General features: G+C 42.0%; 1 protein-coding gene across 4 annotated transcripts in view; it reads left to right on the top strand.

The window, feature by feature from the left end:
* Positions 1–20,053, top strand: part of ALPK1 (alpha kinase 1) — a 118,837-nt gene that overhangs the window by 79,638 nt on the left and 19,146 nt on the right. For 2 of the 4 annotated variants that reach the window (XM_045998296.1, XM_045998295.1), the window contains 2 exons: positions 9,632–9,830; positions 18,714–18,773. In XM_045998296.1, the coding sequence (XP_045854252.1) occupies positions 9,632–9,830; positions 18,714–18,773 (259 nt within the window). Of the gene's footprint in view, positions 1–9,631; positions 9,831–10,226; positions 10,306–18,713; positions 18,774–20,053 lie in introns of those variants that run through there. The other 2 variants (XM_045998298.1, XM_045998297.1) reach the window with 2 other exon arrangements.

Here is a 20,053-nt window from a genome sequence, read left to right as displayed (position 1 = left end):
TTTTTCCCTTAACAATAAATATGATTGGAATTTCCAGACAAGATAGAAGCAGAAAGTGACAAAGGAGTCAAGAATGCTTTTTTTAAAGTCCCTATATTTCTGCACCATGGGAATTTAAAGACTCGAGCAAGAACGTGAGGAGATTGGTAGCATAGCAAAAAATAGTAGGGTCAATGGATTACGTGGTTGTCCCTATAAGGTGGCAGAATTGTTGGAGTTGACCTTCTGAGAAAGGCAGCTAGAATACAAGAGAAACTCAGAGAGTCAAGTGGTCAAGTTGAGATTCAGATTGTGTTGCCACCAAAATGGCAAGTTCTAGGGTATTTCTGACCATGGGAGTCATAGGGACTAAGGTTGGGACAAGATCTCTGAGGTACGGAGGCTGTGGCAAGAGAGACTAGGGTCCTGAAGGAGTCATCGATGTAGATGTTGAAATGACCAAGGATGACTGGAGTCATGGTGGCCATAGCAACCTGAAAGAGGCTAAGGCATGCGGGTCCCTGGCTCCCAGGGACCATGAGATTCACAGGATCCTGGAGAGGTGGTTCTCTGTTTTGAAACTGCTTTCTTTTTCTTTTAAAAAGTAGTCAACCCCATCTATGGTAGATCTGAAAGAGAGAGGATGAAAAGCAGGTAGAGATGATTGAAATGTTATCTTTAGGTATATAAAGAAAAAGATACCCAACTATTTTCCAAAAGGGCTTGAATTTGCATGTTCCACTGGTAAAACAAAGGAAGGCTGACGAAATGTTAACCGACCTTCAGCATAAACCTTAGGAAAGTTCAAGTTTTGTTCTCTTCCTCCCTCTCCACATTTCAGTGGGTGGATGTATACAGAGCATGGCATGCTTGGTCTTCCAATGACCTTGAGTAGTCCAGTTCCATGGCTGCTCCTCTTAACTCTGCTTTATTGCTGATGTATAACTATGCAGGCATCACCACTTCTCGTTTGTTTATTCTGCTAATTCCTCACCTCAGGACATCTTCCCCCACTTTCCCCTGCCTTCTTCCAACCTCCCAATTTGCTATGCAACAATAATTTCCCTTTACACTGTTCCTGCCAATTGCAATGCCAGATGGCTTCAGTTCTGAGTCCCCTCACCCAGCCCCCCTAGAGAACAGCTGCCATTGTCATTGCCGAGAACGCATCCGGCTTTGAACCCATAGCTGGGACCCAAACTTGATGCTCGGCATCGGGAGGGGCTAACACTAATGCAAGGAACCATGAAAACGGCACACACTTTTCCTTGCTGCTGTTCAGCGAAAGCCCTTAGCAAAGGCTCTTTAGCATTTTTTCAATCATCTGTGTATTGAAATCTCATTGTGGAGTTTAATTCCTTTACCACCTGACTCAGCTTTCTAGCCATGAAGTTCCCTTTGTGCCATAAACTCAATTAGAACCCTGTATTTCCATTCTGAAACAGATGTGAAAAAACAACTGTGGGGTTGTTGCACGCACACACACACACACACACACACACACACACACACGCAAGCCTGTGTCTAGAAATCCAGACACTCTCTCATCTACACCCATATATTGTATCGCAACACGATCAGTTGACAAGAAAAACACAATCTGGTGGCAATCTGACAGCCTTTACCGTCAGGCTGAGAGAGACAAAGGGATAGAATTCCTGCTCGGGTTTGGTTTGGTTTTGTTTTTTTTCTTGAGTTATCCTATGTTGATTGCAACACTAAAACTCTGTTGCTGCGAGATTGTCTAAAAAGATCATATTTTTGAGTCCTCTGTGATGGCAGGTCAGTCATAGGCCTACAAACCCAAACAAAAGAATCCTGAATCAAATTCCATGTAGACCAATATGCATTTCAAAGGCACTGCCCATGTAGGCCTTGGGTTAGGGTTTTTGTGTTGTTTTCTTTTTCTTTCTTTTTTGGGGAGTGGGGGGAGGGGGAGGGACTCTCTTTCATGTTAATCTAATTGTGCATAACCCAGGCACATTTTACCACATAGGGAAACTCTCTCTTTTAGTGTCCTTCCCTGCCACACACTCTGGCCTCCTTTCATTCCCCTCCTTCTGAAGTCAGAGTGCTCCCCGGGTGTACATTTGGAGGAGATTCCCAGGATGGTGATGTATTCTGCGTTGCTGCGGAGGAATTTACTATCCCCTCACTTGGCAGCAAATGAAAGTGGGTATTAATTTCTCAGAGTGCTGGTAGGAACGCGAGAGAGGGGCCACAGGAATGATACCCACCTCGATCTGTATGTAGAGCACAGCAGGCCTCTGTTTCAAAAGAGGGAGAGAGAAGACAATGACAAGAAAGAAAAGATTCTCCTGAGTTGACTTCTCCACATTTTGCATCGTTAGGTTTTGGAGAGAGATGCGAGAGGTTCGGCACTGAGCGGAGTTAAATTATGCAGCTGTGGGGATGCCAGGTCCTCCAGAATAGGATGCTTCGTTGAGATTTTCCACAATGCTATTGAAGTGCTTATTTTCCTCCTGAAGAGACACAAACAGATGCAAACTTCTGTAAACACTTTAGAAATGAATTCAGTGAGTTTGGCCTCTCAGCAGTGCTCAATAGCTGACAGAAAAATGTCTAATTAGTGCAAGTGGAAATAATAGGGCCACTTGGATTCCTTCCATCCTCCTCCAAGTCTACTTTTCCAAGGAACTCAAAGGGCCTTTGTCTGGCAGGTCACCCTCTCTCAGGCTTTTGTGCTCCAATCTATTAAGAGTAGAAGGGGGAAAAATAGATTAGGCAATGTTCTCTGCTCAAATATATGGCGTGTTCATGCGGGATGTAGAATAGGGTGTTTGCGGCATCAGTTTACAGGTGCTCGGGGAGGGATTCCTCCATTGGCGACAGCCAAAAGCAACTCGCACGTGCTGAGAAGGCCCCCTTTCAGGAACCAGCTTTCCCTCACCAACTGCCATAAAGCCTGCTCATTTTCCTTCTTCTTTCTCAGTTTCTAATAACATCGCTCCTCAGAGTTGGTGGAGAGAAGAAAGAGCGTAAAAGAAATTAGAGGCTGAGCCATTTTCAGAAATAAGCCTTATAGAGGTTGTACACATGATCTATTATTTCCTTTCTATTCTACTGAAGAGTCCACTGACATTTATTTCCAGAGTCTGTCTTTTCTTGTGATTTTGTCATGCAGGAGAGTAGAAATGCATAAACTGACTTCTTTTCCCTATTTTTCCCCCACCATGCTCCCTGTCATTTATTAAGCAACCCACCCTGTGCTGAGCACTCAACTCACATTTCCTCTAACCCAAAACAGCACTGCAAATAGACATTATCCACATTTCACAAATGAAACCATTGAGAGTCGGAGAGTTTAAGTAATGCCATGGCAAACGAATGGTAGCTAGGAAACAAACTCAGATATTTGTGTTTTCATTTCTGACACTATGTATTCTTTAGTCTCTAGACATTGGATTTGGATCATTTTTACATCTCTCTCCCATGTTTTTAATTCCACCTTTTACTCTATCTTCAGGAACTGATGAAATACAGTTATAATAACTCATTTTGAGATCAGTTTCTGTTGATTTCTTTTTCTCTGCAATATGGGCTTCTTTTCATGCCTGGTAATTTTTGACTGGATGCCAGACATTGTGAATTTCACCACATAGGATGGTGGGTACTCTGTGAGCCTATAAATAGCCTTGAGCTTTGTTTTGGGACTCACTCAAGTTAGGAAATCGTTTGATCTTTTTCAAGCTTGCTTCTATCCTTTTAGAGTGGCCCAAGAGCCACCTTACTCTGATTTTGTCTCACCACTGAAGTGATGCTTTTCGGAATACTCTACCCCATGCCATATGAACAACAAGATTTTCCTTTCTGGTTGGTGGAAACAAGTCCTACATGAAGCCTGGGGACTGTTTCCACTAGTCCTTTCAGGTGGTTCTTTCTCCAGCTTTGGGTGGTGTCTTTCCATTCATGAGCTCTGCTGAAAATCTAAGAAACCCTCTTCAGATCTCTGGACTTCTTGCTTTGTGCAGCCCTCTCTGTGAACTCTGGCCCCCTTGGCCTACCCAGACACCTAGAAGCTTAATCATCTCAAATCAGGAAGACCACCTCATAGAAGTTTCCACTGAACTTGCGAAGTGTCTTTGCAGCTCAGTGTGAAGAATGTTTGCTGATATAATTTCCAGGTAATCACCAACTCATCATTTGCTCTCATGGTACCAACTTTTACTAGAGAATTTCAAAACACTGAAATTAAAGGCCATCTCCTATAAAGTTTTCTTTTTGCTCCTTTACTTTTAAATTCATAAGAAGAATGTTCTTTTCAAATTTTTTTTGTCCCTTTTAGAATTTGCTCATCATAATAAAGGATATAGTTTCTTTAGAAACAGCTTGGATTCAGTGAGTGACAAGTTTAGCCCTTGCTCCAAAGACCCAGCTTCCTATGCCCAGATTAGTCACTGAGCAAAATCACCTTGATCAGACCATAGGGAGAAAGTGGAAGAAAACTTGACCCTTAATATACTTGTGTTCCTCAAGTGTTGGCCAAGGATATGGAGAAGTTGGAACTCTGTTCACTGTTGGGATTGTAAAATGGTGCAACCTCTAAGGAAGACAGTCTGGAGCTTCCTCAAAAAAGAAAGAAAGAAAGAAAGAAAGAAAAACTGTGAAACTAGAATTACACTATGATCCATATATTTCACTCCTGGATATATTGCCACAATAATTGGAAGCAGGATCTTGAAGAGATATTGTCATGTGCATGTTCTTAACAGCACTATTCACAATAGCCAACAGTTTAAAGCAACCCAAATATCCATCAACAGATGAATGGATAAACAAAGTTTGGAATATACATACAATGGAATAATTCAGCTTTTAAAAGAAAGGAAATTTTGTCACATGCTACAGCCTGGATGAAACTTGGGGACACTATAATGAAATTATCACAAAAAGACAAATACTATCTGATTCCACTTATTTGAACTACCTATAATAATCAAATTTGTAGAAATAAAAAATAAAATGGTGATTACCAGGGACTGGGTTGTGGTGGGGCAAGGGAGTTGTCTGAAAGGGAAAGGGAAAGACTTCCTTATTTGCAAGATGGAAAAGTTCTGAGATCTATTCCACAACAATACACTAAACACTACTGAACTGTACACTTGAAAATGGTGAAGATGGTAAATTTTATGTTATGCACTGTTTACCACAATAAGAAAATTTACTTTAAAAAGATACAGACTTGGGTTCCTGCCTGACCCTGACCCTTTGGGCTTTGTAAATTTTTTAAAAAATATTTTATTTACTTGACAGACAGAGATCACAAGTAGGCAGAGAGAGAGAGGGGGAAGCAGGCTCCCTGCTGAACAGAGAGCCCAATGTGGGGGCTTGATCCCAGAACCCTGGGATCATGACCTGAGCTAAAGGCACAGGCTTTAACCCACTGAGCCAACCAGGTACCCCTTGGGTTTTGTGAATTTAGCAAGTCACTTACCCTCTCAACTTCAGTCTCCTTACCTTACTTAGATGTTATAGTTACTATAAATTTAAATGTGATAATGTCTGTGAATGTTTTTCATGAACTAGATGGTACCACAATAATGGAAACCATTTTTATCAGAGAGGTAAGGATCGAGAATCACCTCTGGAAAATAGCCTGTCACTAAGCATTGCATCCCAAGTAGGTATATGGTTACCTGGAAACTGAAGTGGGGCACCTGTGAGAAGGGAGAGCAGAACTGACCATCACACATACACCAAAGGGCAACCTCAAAGAGAGGGAACTCACTGTGGTTTGCTGAGAACCCTGCAAGATACACGGTCATGAGCAGGGTGACAGCAGTAACATTGCTCTTTCCAAGCACAAGTTTTAGGAAGCCTAGTAGTGGAAGAGGCTACAAGTTCTGCAGATAACAGCTGACGTTGCAAACGGAAGGACTGTGCCATGCGTATTTATCATAGGAAGGACTCTTTTTTTTTTTTAAAGGTTTTATTTATTTATTAGAGAGAGAGAGAGATCACAAGTAGAGAGGCAGGCAGAGAGAGAGAGGGAAGCAGGCTCCCTGCTGAGTAGAGAACCCAATGTGGGGCTCGATCCCAGGACCCTGAGATCATGACCTGAGCCGAAGGCAACGGCTTAACCCACTGAGCCACCCAGGTGCCCCCATAGGAAGGACTCTTGACCAGAGACCAGCCTCAGTGAACAGAGCGAGACATACATAAAACCGTAAATTTTCCTTTCCATTTGAATTTACAGTTTATGAATGTCAATTGACTGACTAGTTCTTATTTTAAAATTTGACAATTCTCAATAGAAGTTTTGAACACTTCAGTTTTAGGTTTTGTTTTTTTGTTTTATTGGAAGGAACAGAGGTTCACTCAAGCAAATTCCCAAAATAGGGTGTACATTATCATGAAAACATACCGGAACAATCAAGGAGGCCTGGAACTCTAAGAATGGCACTCATGACAGGTGCATTTGGATTCAGAGCCGTCATTCTTCCATCTTCAGTCCGCGGTTGCCCATAAGTGTGACTTAGCTACATTCTATTTTCTGCTTCTTTCTACCCTACCATTCTTTCTATGTTTTTTAGTTCAGATTTTAATGTTCATTTTTTTCAAGCCAGGCCACAGAGTCATGAGACCAGGGATCTGATGAGTACTCTTAGTTTAGCTTTGAGCTGGTGGTGGGGTAGGGAAATGGAGTCAAGGTCAAGTAGCAACATACATATGCCAGTTTCAAAAGCAGTAACTGTGGGCAGCTCAGTTTTCCTTAGAAAGGATTATGGCATATTAGGCCATGATTAACTTTGGGATCTTTGAGAGGATCTAGGATTCTTTCCCTCCTGGATTCTGAGCAAATTGAGAAATATATCAAGAGTTAGAAGACAAGAGGTTAAACATTGCCATTAATTCTGATAAAGGCAAAATTGAAAGATATAGCTTCATTATTAGAGCACAGGAGGTCTGCTAGCTGAATTCCAGAATTATATAGACATCCCCATTCAGTCATAGGGATTACAAGGGCAAGCAGAACCCCACATATAGTGTGGCTTTCTAGATAAGACTTTTGATACACAAAAGCAGAGTATCCTGTTTCCCTTAGACAACCCATCCCCAAGGAAAAAAAGAGAAGAGCTAAGCCAAACACGCCAGTTTCTTCTTCCCAAATTTACCGGTCATATTAGTCATTCCACCTCCCCTGGGGCAGAGTGGGTAAAGGAGTAGAGACCAGGAGTGCTATAGTAAGCCAGCTCCCTTCACACGGAAGGAAACACCAAGAAGAGAGAAGAGCTATCACCACTCTCCCACCCCCCCCACCCCCGCCTTAATAATTGGCATCTCTATCACAATGAGAACAGTGATCAGTTTGAACAAAAGGATAAATACAAATGCAAATGATCACTTTCTAGACTTAATAAACACGGTGATAGCTTAAAGGGCTTAACAAGTTAAGAAAGCATTAGTGTGAAAATAGGTTATTGTGGTGGCTATTGGTAGGCATTACCTGATGGATGAAAACCTATAAATATATGTTATGTTCCACCTACAGTGCTATAGATAGCACACAAGTATACCAAAACTCAAATCCTGTTATCAGCCCCATCAATAGAACTCTGGAATGGGCCAAATATAAAAGTTTAGGCCAGGGGCGCCTGGGTGGCTCAGTGGGTTAAAGCCTCTGCCTTCCGCTCAGGTCATGATCCCAGGGTCCTGGGATGGAGCCCCGCATTGGGCTCTCTGCTCAGCAGGGAGCCTGCTTCCTCTCTCTCCCTGCCTGCCTCTCTGACTAGTTGCAATCTCTATCAAATAAATAAATAAAATCTTAAAAAAAAAAACAAAAAAAAAAGTTTAGGCCAGTTTTACTCAGAGATACTCAAGTATCAAATTAAAACCCAAAAGAACAGTTCCAGGCAGATTTTGAAAAGCAGAGGTTACTCTCTATACCAATTTGAATACATCGTCTTTTAGTTTCAGTTTGTTAAAGTAAATAATGCTCAGACCAGCAACTGTAACAAGACTGATTACGTATTTGGTATTTACTGGCATTACTGCAAGTATCAGATAATTGATATCCAATTCCTGTTTTCCTAAAATAAAGTCGGTACAACATGGGACTTCAACATGTGGGATTTGGACCTGGACTTCCTGTGTTCAAATCTCCCCTCTTAGTCACAGATCATGTGATGGTGGGCATGTTACTTAACCTCTATGAGTCTCAGGTTTCCCATCGGTAAAATGGGGGTATTTTTTTTTTTTGTAAGATTTTATTTATTTATTTGACAGAGAGAGAGATTACAAGTAGGCAGAGAGGCAGACAGAGAGAGAGGAGGAAGCAGGCTCCCTGCAGAGCAGAGAGCCCGATGCAGGGCTCAATCCCAGGACCCTGAGATCATGACCCGAGCCGAAGGCAGCGGCTTAATCCACCGAGCCACCCAGGCGCCCCCTAAAATGGGGGTATTAATAGAATCTGCCTGTTAGGATCATTGTAAAGAGTGAGTGAATTAGTACATGTAATGCACTTAGCACCATGCCCCACATCTAGTTTTACTCAATAATTGTTAATACTTAGGATTAAGTAGTGAAGAAAGCAGTGCTTTGTGTAGTAACATTGTGCTAGGAAAATGAGCAATGCTTTCTTGGGCTTCCCATGTGAACCAGTATCTTCAGAAAGCACTGCTTGATTTACTTTAGCAAATGGAGAAAGTACTACCGAGTGGGAAGCTCATTTGTGCCATTGGCTCCATGACTTTGAACATCTTGAGTATAACACCTTGGAGATCAAAAGATGATGTTTTCCCATTCAAGTCTGCCTTGCTTATCTCTACTTCTCACTCTATGTTACAATTTCATTCCATGTCTGTTTTCTACTTTTTCTTGTTTTATTCATTAACTAAATACAAGATAAATTTAAAGTATTAACTAAAATTCTATATATCTTCTTAAATAACGTACGTGAAGCAGAGTGTTATGGACTGATGCATAACGCTCTTCTAGATGCTAGGATGACTGAAAGAAGCAACCAGCATGACAATAGGTCTAGTGTAATCTCATTTATGAGAGAGAAAAAGAGGGAAAGGGGGAGAGAGCAAGGCAAGACAAGGAACCAATTAATGTCTAAATATACACAAAAGGGTAGAAGTTTCTAGAAGGATCGCCTTGAAACCATGATGAGGAAGAATGAGAATGAGATTGGGGAGGGGGAGGGGGAAACATCAGGTAAAGAGTCAGGAAACTAAGGGGCACTTTTCATTTTTACCTTATGTTGTTTGAATTTTCTAATGACAGGAAATATGCATTTATCACTTGTAGAGTTTTAGAAATGCAGTGGGGAAAACAAAAGAAAGGCTTTATCTCACAATTAACTTGGGTTTTCCTTATTTATTTTTTTTTTCTTTCCGTTCAGCCGCCCAGTAAAGTAGGTTTCTTCCCCTAGTTCTAGGTTTTGTTCTTGTTTTGACTGAAAGAAAGAAAGGAAGAAAGAAAGAGGGAGAGAAAGGAAAGAAAGAAGGAAGGAAAAGTAAAGAATGAAGGAAGGAAGGGGGGAGGAAAGAAAAGGAAGGAAGGAAGCAAGGAAGGAGAAAGGAAAAGGAAAGGAAGGAAAAGAGCAGAAAAACAAAAACCTAGAAGACTAAGCTTGGTCCCAGGGCGGCCTCCGAGCGCTTCATGACGTCCCGGGATGTTCCCGCAGGCGTCCCTGAGAGCCTCCATCCTCGCCCGCGACTGTGCCACCGCCGCTGCCATCGTGTTCTTAAGCGACCGCTTCCTGTACGGGCTCGACGTCTCGGGCGAACTCCTGCAGGTCGCCAAGGGGCTCCACAAGCTGCGGCCCGCAACGCCAATTGCCCCGCAGGTGGTCATTCGCCAGGCCCGACTCTCGGTCAACTCAGGTAGGCTCCCCTCCTGCGGCCCCCCCAGCCCGGCGCCCGGCCCGGCCGGCCAGGGCTCGCCTTCCCTCCGGGGCTCCTTGACGTGGGCGGGAGGCCGGCGGGCACCGGCGGGCGGGCGGCTCTGCAAGCCGCGGGCTCTCCCCGCCCCCGGGCCTCCGAGGTGCCCTTCCACCCGCCTCCTGCCGGCACAAAGGCCCTGGCATAAAGGGTTTCAGAGCCAAAAGCGGTAGAGAAAATTGTGAAAGGGTGTGGAAAATACTAATTGGAGCTTTTGTCTTCTAACAAATCTGTCCTGCTGCTTTCAAACAGGGGTATCTGAATTGCTATACTTCTGACCAAGAGCCTTTAAAAAGCAGATTAAAATTCGACTCTTTTCTCTTAGTTCTCCTGTCTCCAGCCACTTGACTATGCCGACAATAGAGCTGACAAACCCACCGAAGTAATCCGAGGGTTTTTTCCATCACTGGGGACACCGGTACAGTACCTGATTAGGCCCTAAAGTATCTTTTTTTTTCCTTCTGTCACTTTGAATGAAATGAAAAATGAGGCTGACATTCTAACTTAGGAAGTACTGTAGAGGGGGGTTGGAGGGAGAAAAGGCCTGCTATGTCTTACAGTGAAGTTTACTTCTATAGAATTTTTGAATTATTTAAATTACTGATAACCATGAGGTGGAGAAATGTGTAGCCTGCCATCCTCATTTCTAAGAGTGAAAGAATACAGGACAAAAGTAGAAGGCAAATCTGCCCTTCCCAGAAACAGGACTGGCTCATTTTTAAAATTGATTTTATAAGTCTGGTCTTCAAGGGGTTAAAATATCTTTACTCCATTTCCTTTGAAAAGGAACTGTACTGACTATACTAAATGGGACAATTGTTGGATGCAGAGAGGGACAGAGATAAAAGGGCATGAGGGAAATGGGCTTGTGAAGGTTTACTTTTCAAAAGCCCAACTTCATTCACTTTCAAGTTCTGCAGCTGTGCATAAATTGTGCCCGTGTTTATTGCTTTTCTAGAGTAACCGCAGGGACAGAGTTGAACTTGGGAAAACTTTCTTCCTTCCGTTATCCCTGATTTCGGACATTTTACGTGTTCGGAGTTTATACTGTTTGGGGTATGAGGGAAACCTAACAACTCATCTTCTTTTGGATGGCATCAGATGGTCATGATGTGTGTGCAGGGTGCTCTGTAGGGAGAACAGAATGATGGAGGCCAGGCGTGCACAGGCAGAGTTCTAGCATTGGTTCTCTTCAGTTAGAACTTGGAATAGAGCCGATGTGGCCTATTTTATGATATACAGATTTGCCGTAGTGTGACATGGAAATTGAGGTCACGCGTAAGTGGGAGTGTGGATAGCTTTGCTTTGCACAGCCAAACTGATCTTTTCACTTGTTTGTTGTGTTGTTTCTCTCATGCTTGTAACTGTGATAACAAGTAAGCCAGATATCCTCATGAGCCCTATGCTCCTCTGCTACTACATAGCCTATGTAAGATAAAATCCGAAATCTTGGTCCCCAGCAGTTGGGTTGTCTTTTCCTCAAAGATACTACCAAAAGAGCCACAAGGAAACAAACATAGCTTCAGAGTTAAGTGATTTTTGTGAACTTCTCCCCCAAACAACTCTTTTATTTTTCTAATTTACTTTAGAGAGAGAGAGAGTGCAACAGTGGGAGTTAAGGGGAGAGAAAAACTCAAGCAGACTCCACAATGAGCTCAGAGCTTAATGCAGGGCTTAATCTCACAACCCTGAAATCACGACCTGAGCCGAAATCAAATCAGATGCTCAACTGACTGTGCCACTCGCCCACTCCCAAACAACTCTTAGGCCTCCCCATACCGTAAGAGAAAGAAGGGCTTAGAGCAGCGGTGGTGTCCTGGTAAAGAAAGTAACAGGAGAACAGGTCTCCATTCTCAGCATTTGGGACTCCTGGGATAGAGAAATGAGAGGACAATATGATATTATGAGAAATAAGGAAGAGGAATGCCCTTCCTCTTGAGAGGAAGAGACAGCATAGTCGCACTGTTACCCCTTTGACTCAGCCCTTCCTGGTATCCACCCAAAACACACGTCTAAGGTCGGGGCATTCAACATGGATTTCATACACAAGGGAGGACATCCTGGGCCTGCCCAGCAAGGAAAATAATCCTTTTAAGCCGTAATTAGAGATAAAGGTTCAAATTTTTAGTTCTTTCACATGGAGGATTAAGCAAGCATATAATCTCCTATTACACAGATATTGTGAATTTTTTTTTAAGTGCTGGAAACATAGAAAGTGTTCAAAGTTAAAACTGTAGTCTACTGCTCATGACACTATAGGCAGAAGTGTTTACACTAGGATCTGGTCCAAAGGGAAGGGATTGTCATTTTAAACCCCATGTAGGGGCAAGAGACAGGTCCACGGGACTACATGAAGAGTGAAATATTTGCACAAAGCGGGAATTCTTAAAGGTTTGCACAGCTATGAGAGGTGACTGACCAGCTCCACCAGCTCACCCAGAGAAGTGGCAAGGAAGCTTGCTCTCTATCCAAGCTGTGGGGTAGAGGCCAAAAAAAATCTCCCCAAATAAACAAAAAAACCCTAAGACTATGTCAAATGTGTATGAAGAGTCTGAATTTACTCCATCCACAAGGGAAGGAATCTCTCCAAATAATTAACAAAAATACTAGTTCAGCACTGACATTTGGGGGCCCAGCAGAATATCAAGAACGGAACTAGGTTCCAGGGAAACATCCACACTCCAAGGGCATAGGAATCCCAGGAGAATAATCCTTGCTGAAGATGCCCTTGGTTGAACTGTATAAGCAACAAAAGGAAGTGAAACATGCGAGAGAAGAACAGTATGTACAACAAACGGGAAAAATGGCCCTCCAAAGCGAAACACAAAAATAGAACAACCCGAAAGACTCATACAGCTTAATAAACAGTATGTTTAAAGAACGGAATGTAACAGGAAAAGAAAATGAATTCACCCTTTGAAAAAGAACTAAAGAGGCTTTTCAGAAATTTAAACAGGCGACCCAGTCAGTTAAGTGGCTGACTCTTGGTTTCCGCTCAGATCATGATCTTAGGGTCATGAGATTGAATCCCTTGTCAGGCTCCACGCTCAGTGCCGAGATTCTTTCTCTCCCTCTGCCCCTCCCCTCAATCACATGTGCATACTCTCTCTAAAATAAATAAATAAATCTTTAAAAAACAAAAGAAAGTTTAAAAACCAGCAATTGAAATTCAAAAGCAGTGTGGTTCTGGGTGTTGTGCAAAAACAATGAATACTGTTACGCTGAAAAAATAAATAAATTAATAAAAAAAAAGCAGTGTGGTTGTCAGAAAGTTTAGTAATTAATAGGGAATTGCTTAAAAGCAAGCACAGCTTCATTTCCTCTTTTGTACCTGCAGGCCACAAGAATGTAACCACATGAGGAAGGCTAGAGAGAGCCAAACATCCAGCGGCTCTCCTAGTTGGTGGCTAAGCTTCTCGAATTTCAAGTGCCAATACAGGCACCAGCTGCCAAACAAACTCCTTAAGCTGAGGTGAATACAATAAAATAGATCATTAGTAAAATGAAATAAAACAAAAAATACATACAACTGTTAAGTCCAAAGTATTTATTATTAGACTGAAGAGTCATAAAATTACTTTGGCAAAAGATATAAAAATTACTAAATGCTCACTCTCCATTTTTCACTTAATCTCATCTCAGACCAGTGATGAAAAGTCACAAATAGCTGGCTCGGTGAGATGGCTTTTATTTATTTATTTTTTTATTTTTTTATTTTTTTTTTTTACTAGTCAAGTGCAGTAGTGAGAGGGGAGATGGCTTTTAATCTGGGGGGTGTGAGTTCAAGCCCCACATTGGGTATAGAGAGTATTTAAATAAATAAAACTTTAAAAAAAAGTTTCATTATAGCAGCGTTTCCCAAACTTCATCAACCCTTGGAAGATCTTGTTAAAAATGCAGACCCAGTGCACCTGGGCGGCTCAGTAGTTGTACATAGGACCTGAGCCGTCATGAGCTCAGGGTCCCAGGATGGAACCCTACATCGGTCATCACACTCTTCAGGGAGTCTGCTTGAGGATTCTCTCTCTCTCCCTCTGCCCTTCCCCCCCCCCATGCATATGTACACTCTCTCTCTCAGTCTCTCTAAAATAAATAAATGTTTTTTTAAAAAATGTGCAGGTCCTAATTCAGTAGGTATGTGGCAGGGCCTCGGATTCGACATTTCTAACCAGCTCCCAGACAACACTGATGCTGCTGTTTTCCAGACCTTGCTTGACTAGCAAAGGACTCTCCAGGGCGGCTTGGGTGGCTGTGTCAGTTAAGCATCTAACTCTTGATTTCAGCTCAGGTCATGATCTCAGGGGTGCAGAATCGAGCCCCAAGCGGAGCCCCTCCACTCAGTGCAGAGTCTGCTTGTCCTTCTCCCTCTGCCCCTCCTCCTGCTCATGCTCTTTCTCTCTCAAATGAATAAATAAATAAAATCTTGAAAGAAAAAGAGAGAGAGAGAGAGAAAGAAAGAAAGAAAGAAAAAGAAAGGAAAAGAAAAAGAAAAAGAAAAAAAGAGGAGGCATCTGGGTGGCTCAGTTGATTAAATGTCTACTTCAGCTTAGTTCATGATTCTGGGGTCCTGGGATCAAGTCCCATGTAGAGCTCCCTGCTCAGCAGAGAGCCTGCTTCTCCTTCTCCCTCTGCCCCACCCCCACACTTGAGCTCTCTCATGTGTGGGCTCACTCTCTCTCAAGTAAATAAATAAAATCTTTAAAAATAAATAATTTTTTAAAGGGGCTGTTCAAAGATTCTAAATATGTGCCCACCTGTTACAGATGAGTGGTAACAGCCTTCCAATAAAGATAATTCTGGGCCAGTTTCTCAGGTATTCTAACCCCCTAACTGACCATCCTGAAATGCATTCCTGCAGCAGATCTAATAGAGGGAGAGAGATTGACGGCATTGGAAATTATATTTGAGGAAAATACTGAGAATGAAGCATATAGAGATAGGTGGATGAAAATATGAAAGAGGAATCTTAAAACTTGGAGAATAGAATGAAAAAAGCACATAAGTATAATAGGACTTCTGAGAGGACTGACTGAAATTGGAGAAAAACATGTCTTTGCATTGAAGAGGTGGACCCAATCTTGAGCAAACTTTTTTTAAAAAATCACCTAGACATAGTGTGGTGAAACTACAGAAAATCAAACAATGAGAAAATCTTAAAGGAAACAGAGAGAAAAGACTGATTATGTATATGGGAACTATATTTAGATTCACATAAAGCATTTTATCAGGAACAACAGAGTCCAGAAAGCAGTGGAATCTACCAAAAAAAATAATAATAATAATTGAGAGGAAATAGCTTTCAGCCTAGAATTTTATACTCAGCAAAGTCATCATTCAAAAGTAAGGACAAAATAGACATTTTCAGACAAAGACTAAAAATATTTTTTATTCTCAAGACATTTTTCTCCCTGTTTCTCTCTTTCTCTCTCTCTCTCTCTCTCTCTCTCACACACACACACACACACACATTAAAGAATGTATTTTGTTAAAGAAAAAGTTGAATCCATAAGGATGGAAAAGGAGATTCAAAAAGCAATGATAAAGAATTGGTAAATGCAAATGCAAACTAATTAAGAGAAAAATAAAAGGAAATTTTATAGTAGTGTCACTTACATAATTTATCAGATGCAAAAACTCTTATAATATTATCAAATTGACCAACATTGTATTAAGTTAATGATAATACAGTACAGGCAAGGAAGGCTTATTCCAGATATATAAGGAAGCTTAATTATTTAAAAGTTGATTCATTCAAGGGTACTTGGCTAGCTCAGTTGGTAGAGTAATCTAGTGACTCTTGATCTCGCAGTCATGCATTCAAGCCTCTTTGTGGGTAGAGCTTACTAAATAATAATAACAATAACAACAACAATAATAATAATGTAATAACTGATTCATTCAGTTCACCTCTTGGACCGAATAAACAAGAAAACTATGTGTTCACCGAAATTGATGTAAGAAGTGTTTTGCAAAATTTTCATCTTGTTTAGGTTGAAAATATAAACTAGAGTTAGAGATGTTCTTGGTCAGGTTCTACTCAGGAGACAGAAACAACACGGTAATTTGAACAAGGAGAGTTTAATATAAAGAGTAATTAGCAGGGCGCCTGGGTGGCTCAGTGGGTTAAAGCCTCTGCCTTCAGCTCAGGTCATGATCTCGGGGTCCTGGGATCGAGCCCCGCATCGGGCTCTCTGCATGGTGGGGAGCCTGCTTCTCCCTCTCTCTCTGCCTGCCTCTCTGCCTACTTGTGATCCCTCTCTCTCTGTCAAGTAAATAAATAAAATCTTTTTTTAAAAAAAAGAGTAATTAGCTATGTCAGGGGATTAATGAGTGATTACTATTAAGTGGTAAAGCTAACTCTGGAGAATACAGGATAAGCGGTTATAAGGAGCAGCTGCTATCCCTTGTACTGAGATAGAGAATAAGAAAAAGTTCCCAACCCCACAGCCAGGCATACCGGGACTATGATTCAGACCTTGTTGGAGAAGGCACAGCCATGGCTCACAGGACAGCAGAGAAGTCAAGGAGGTTCCCTGCCAGCAGAACTTCCTGAAAATCCACCTTCTTGGGTGCTGGGGGAAGCCACCCACAGAGAGGCACACTGGACCTCACCACACGGCTGCCTTCATGGAATGCCAGGAGGGAACTTTCAGGGAGAGGTCCCTCCCTGGCTGCACTCCATTGTGAAGTCACCTGAGAGGATGCTGCCGGCAGCTGCTGGCCGCTGGGTGCTGTTGACCTCTGCACATGAGGAGCCAAGCACTGGGGAAGCCACCTGTGTTGGAGGACATAGGCACAGGAGAAGCCAGGAACGCAGCGGAGGGCAGGCACTGGAGAAGCGACCTGCACTGCGGGAACCTGGCAAGAACTGCACACTAAATCAGGAAGAGAAGCAGCCTCCCCTTGTGGTGTCTCTCCACACCCTGTAATGAAAAAGCTGACAAAGGAGAACTATTTACAAGGCCCATTCCCATTATTGCAAAGCAGGCAATGAAGGGTGAATTTGGAGCTGAACGGCCATCAGCTGATAGCTGCACAAGAGGAGACTTCTTAACCTAGTCAAAGGAAGCAATCGAAACCTTGGCAAAACTACTGATGAAAAACTAAAAATGTTCCTTTTAAAATCAAGTAAAGAAAAAAATATATCTTGTTATCACTTCTATTTGACACTGACCAAGAAGTCCTTCCGATGCGATGAAAAAAGAAAAAGAAATAAGAGATACAAAGATTAGAAATGAGTAAACACAATTATCAGGATTTTTAGAAAGTACGATTGCCCACATAGAAAACTTCAAGAAATACACAGATTATTAGAATTAAGACATTCAGCAAGTTTGGTGATAATGAGTCGATATATTTTAAAAATACCCACCCTTAGCTATCAGCAAAACCTAATTAGAGGGGCACCTGGGTGACTTAGTTCATTAAGCAACCAAGTCTTGATTTCCGCTCAGGTTGTAATCTCAGGGTCCTGGAATCAAGCCCCATGTGAGGGCTCCCCACTCAGTGGGGAGTTGGCTAAAGATTCTCTCTCTCCTTCTCTGCCTTCCCCTGCTCATGTGCACTCTCTCTCTCAAGCAAATAAATAAATCTTTTTAAAAAAACCTAATTAGAAAATATAACTTTTGGGGCACCTGGGTGGCTCAGTGGGTTAAAGCCTCTGCCTTCGGCTCAGGTCATAATCCCAGCGTCCTGGGATTGAGCCCCGCATCGAGCTCTCTGCTCAGCAGGGAGCCTGCTTCCTCCTCTCTCTGCCTGCCTCTCTGCCTACTTGTTATCTCAGTCTGTCAAATAAATAAATAAAATCTTTAAATATATATATATATATATATATATAACTTTTAAGAAGAAAGATACCTGGATGCCTGGTGGCTCAGTCATTCATTAAGCGTCTGCCTTCGGCTCAGGTCATGATCCCAGGGTCCTGGGATCAAGCCCTGCATCTGGCTCCATGCTCGGTGGGGGGGAATCCTGCTGCTCCCTCTCGCACTCTCCCTGCTTGTGTTCCCTCTCTAGCTATGTCTCTGTCTGCCAAGTAAATTAAAAAGAAGAAGGAGGAGGATGAGAAGAAGAAAAAAAATTTTTTTGGTAAAATTCATTTACACAAGTATTTTATGTTATTGCTCTCTTTCTAAACACATGGGTATGAATAAATTTTAATCGGACAATAAATCATGATTTCAGAATGTGCTTTTTTTCTTTCCTTCTGTTATTTCTTTCTTTCTCCTCTTTCTCTCCTTCGTTCTTTCTTTTCTTTCTTTCCTTTCTTTCGAAGTCATTCACAAAAAGGAGAGATAACATTTTACAAGGGTTTGCCTTTACTTCCCAAACCTTATTCTATATGAATGAGTGTACCTGTGTATGAGTGTGTGTGTAAATCTAATTGCCATTTCAGATACTGTACAACTTCCCACCTTACCAGTTCCTGGAAATCTCATCCTTTCTGTTCACTTTAGTGTATGATGTAGTTATTGATTTTAAATTTTGTTTTTATTTTTAAAAAATATTTATTTATTTATTCTAGAGAGAGAGAGCAGGGGAGGGGCAGAGGAGAGGGAGAATCTACAGCAGATTCCCTGCTGAACAGGGAGACTAACGCTGGGCTCAATCTCACGACCCTGAGATCATGACCTGAGTCGAAATCAAGAGTCCATCACTTAACCAACAGCCACCCTGTCACTCCTGACTTAAAATTTTAAAATAGAATGTTTCCAAGACGGGTTATGTTCCCTGTTACAATGTGTTCATCTTAAAGCATAAACTACTAGTAGTATTGAAAGCATGTGTTCAGAACTAATTGTGTAGCATTTGGTTGCTTCTTTTCAGGGAAACTTCTAAAAGCAGAGTATATCCTGAGCAGTCTAATAAGCAACAACGGAGCGACGGGTAAGATGCTTTCCTATCTTACAATGACTCTCACCTGCAATCCTACCAGAGTTCTAGTTTTAAAGGAACTGAATGACCTAATAGTTACTGTACACTAGACATCTCCAGAACTACCTGGAAGTTGGGTAACAAATCATTTAAACCTTCAGATATCTTGCCTGAATTTCTGGGCATTAAATTCAACAAGTTTCCCAGTAAGTTGAACAAAACTTCCAGTAGACTTTTAATCCCAGGGTGCTTGGATCCAAGGTTCCCAACCTCCTTGAAACTTAGAGACATTTCCAGTGGGGAGGCACTCTGGAATACAGATATTGGCCATACACCCTCATCTGTGGCCCCCATCACTAACCTATGGTATGCATACTTCCCATCTTCCACACCACACACACACACATACCCACCCACACACACTGGGATTAAAAGCTGGGGAGAAAACAGAGAAGGTGATGTGACACAGAACTAAGGGGGGGTGTAATAATGAATTTGACTCTATTTTTGATGTTTGACCACCGACAGTTTTCAGGCCCCAGCCTACCCCCAACCCCATTGTTCCACAACTGGGCAGGCTGGCACGTGGGGGTGTTGTTTTTTGGTTTGTTTTAAACCAACTCATCAGTAAACCAAGCGTAGCTTGTGGGAGATTTTACCCCACGCACCCGAATCACAATAAAAACCAAAGCCACTCACCCCTCTTTCCTCACGTCAAATGGACCAGCTTGGGAGCCTGCCTACTCTCCTCAGAAAGGCTCCTTATATGAATACAAAACCTTTTCATACCTTCTTGGAGTGCATGTGCAGCCATCAGTCTCAACCTCCAAACCAATTTTGGGTGGACTGGAAGGAGGAGCTGGTCTCCCCAGGAATCAGAGGGAAGTAGACCCCAGGCGGAGGTAACAGCAAGAGACAACCCCCATGATACGGCACACAAATGAAGTCAGTGTGGCAGGACATAGTCAGTTGGGAGAGCTGGAGACCAGACAGGTGTTCATCTCTGTGAAGCCTTATAGGTTACAGCCAGGACTTGGGACTTTTCCCTAAATACAGAGAAAAGATCGTCTCTCGAATCTGGATCACATGTGCTCATGACGGCTTCTGTGAAAATACTTTCATTTCACCAGGCTATTTCCTTGATAATTCAAAGCTAAAACTAACTATCTATCTATCATCTATTTATCTATCTTCTATCTATTTATTTAAAATATAAATATATTTGTTTATTTAATACGTTAAATAAATATAATAAATAAATGTTTATTTATTTTTATTTTTTTCCTCTCTTT

The sequence above is a fragment of the Meles meles genome, chromosome 2 (assembly GCF_922984935.1).
Source record: "Meles meles chromosome 2, mMelMel3.1 paternal haplotype, whole genome shotgun sequence".
NCBI classification, from domain to species: domain Eukaryota; kingdom Metazoa; phylum Chordata; class Mammalia; order Carnivora; family Mustelidae; genus Meles; species Meles meles.
The sequence above is the reverse complement of the archived record's forward strand: the minus strand, read 5'-3'. Positions and strand labels throughout refer to the sequence as shown.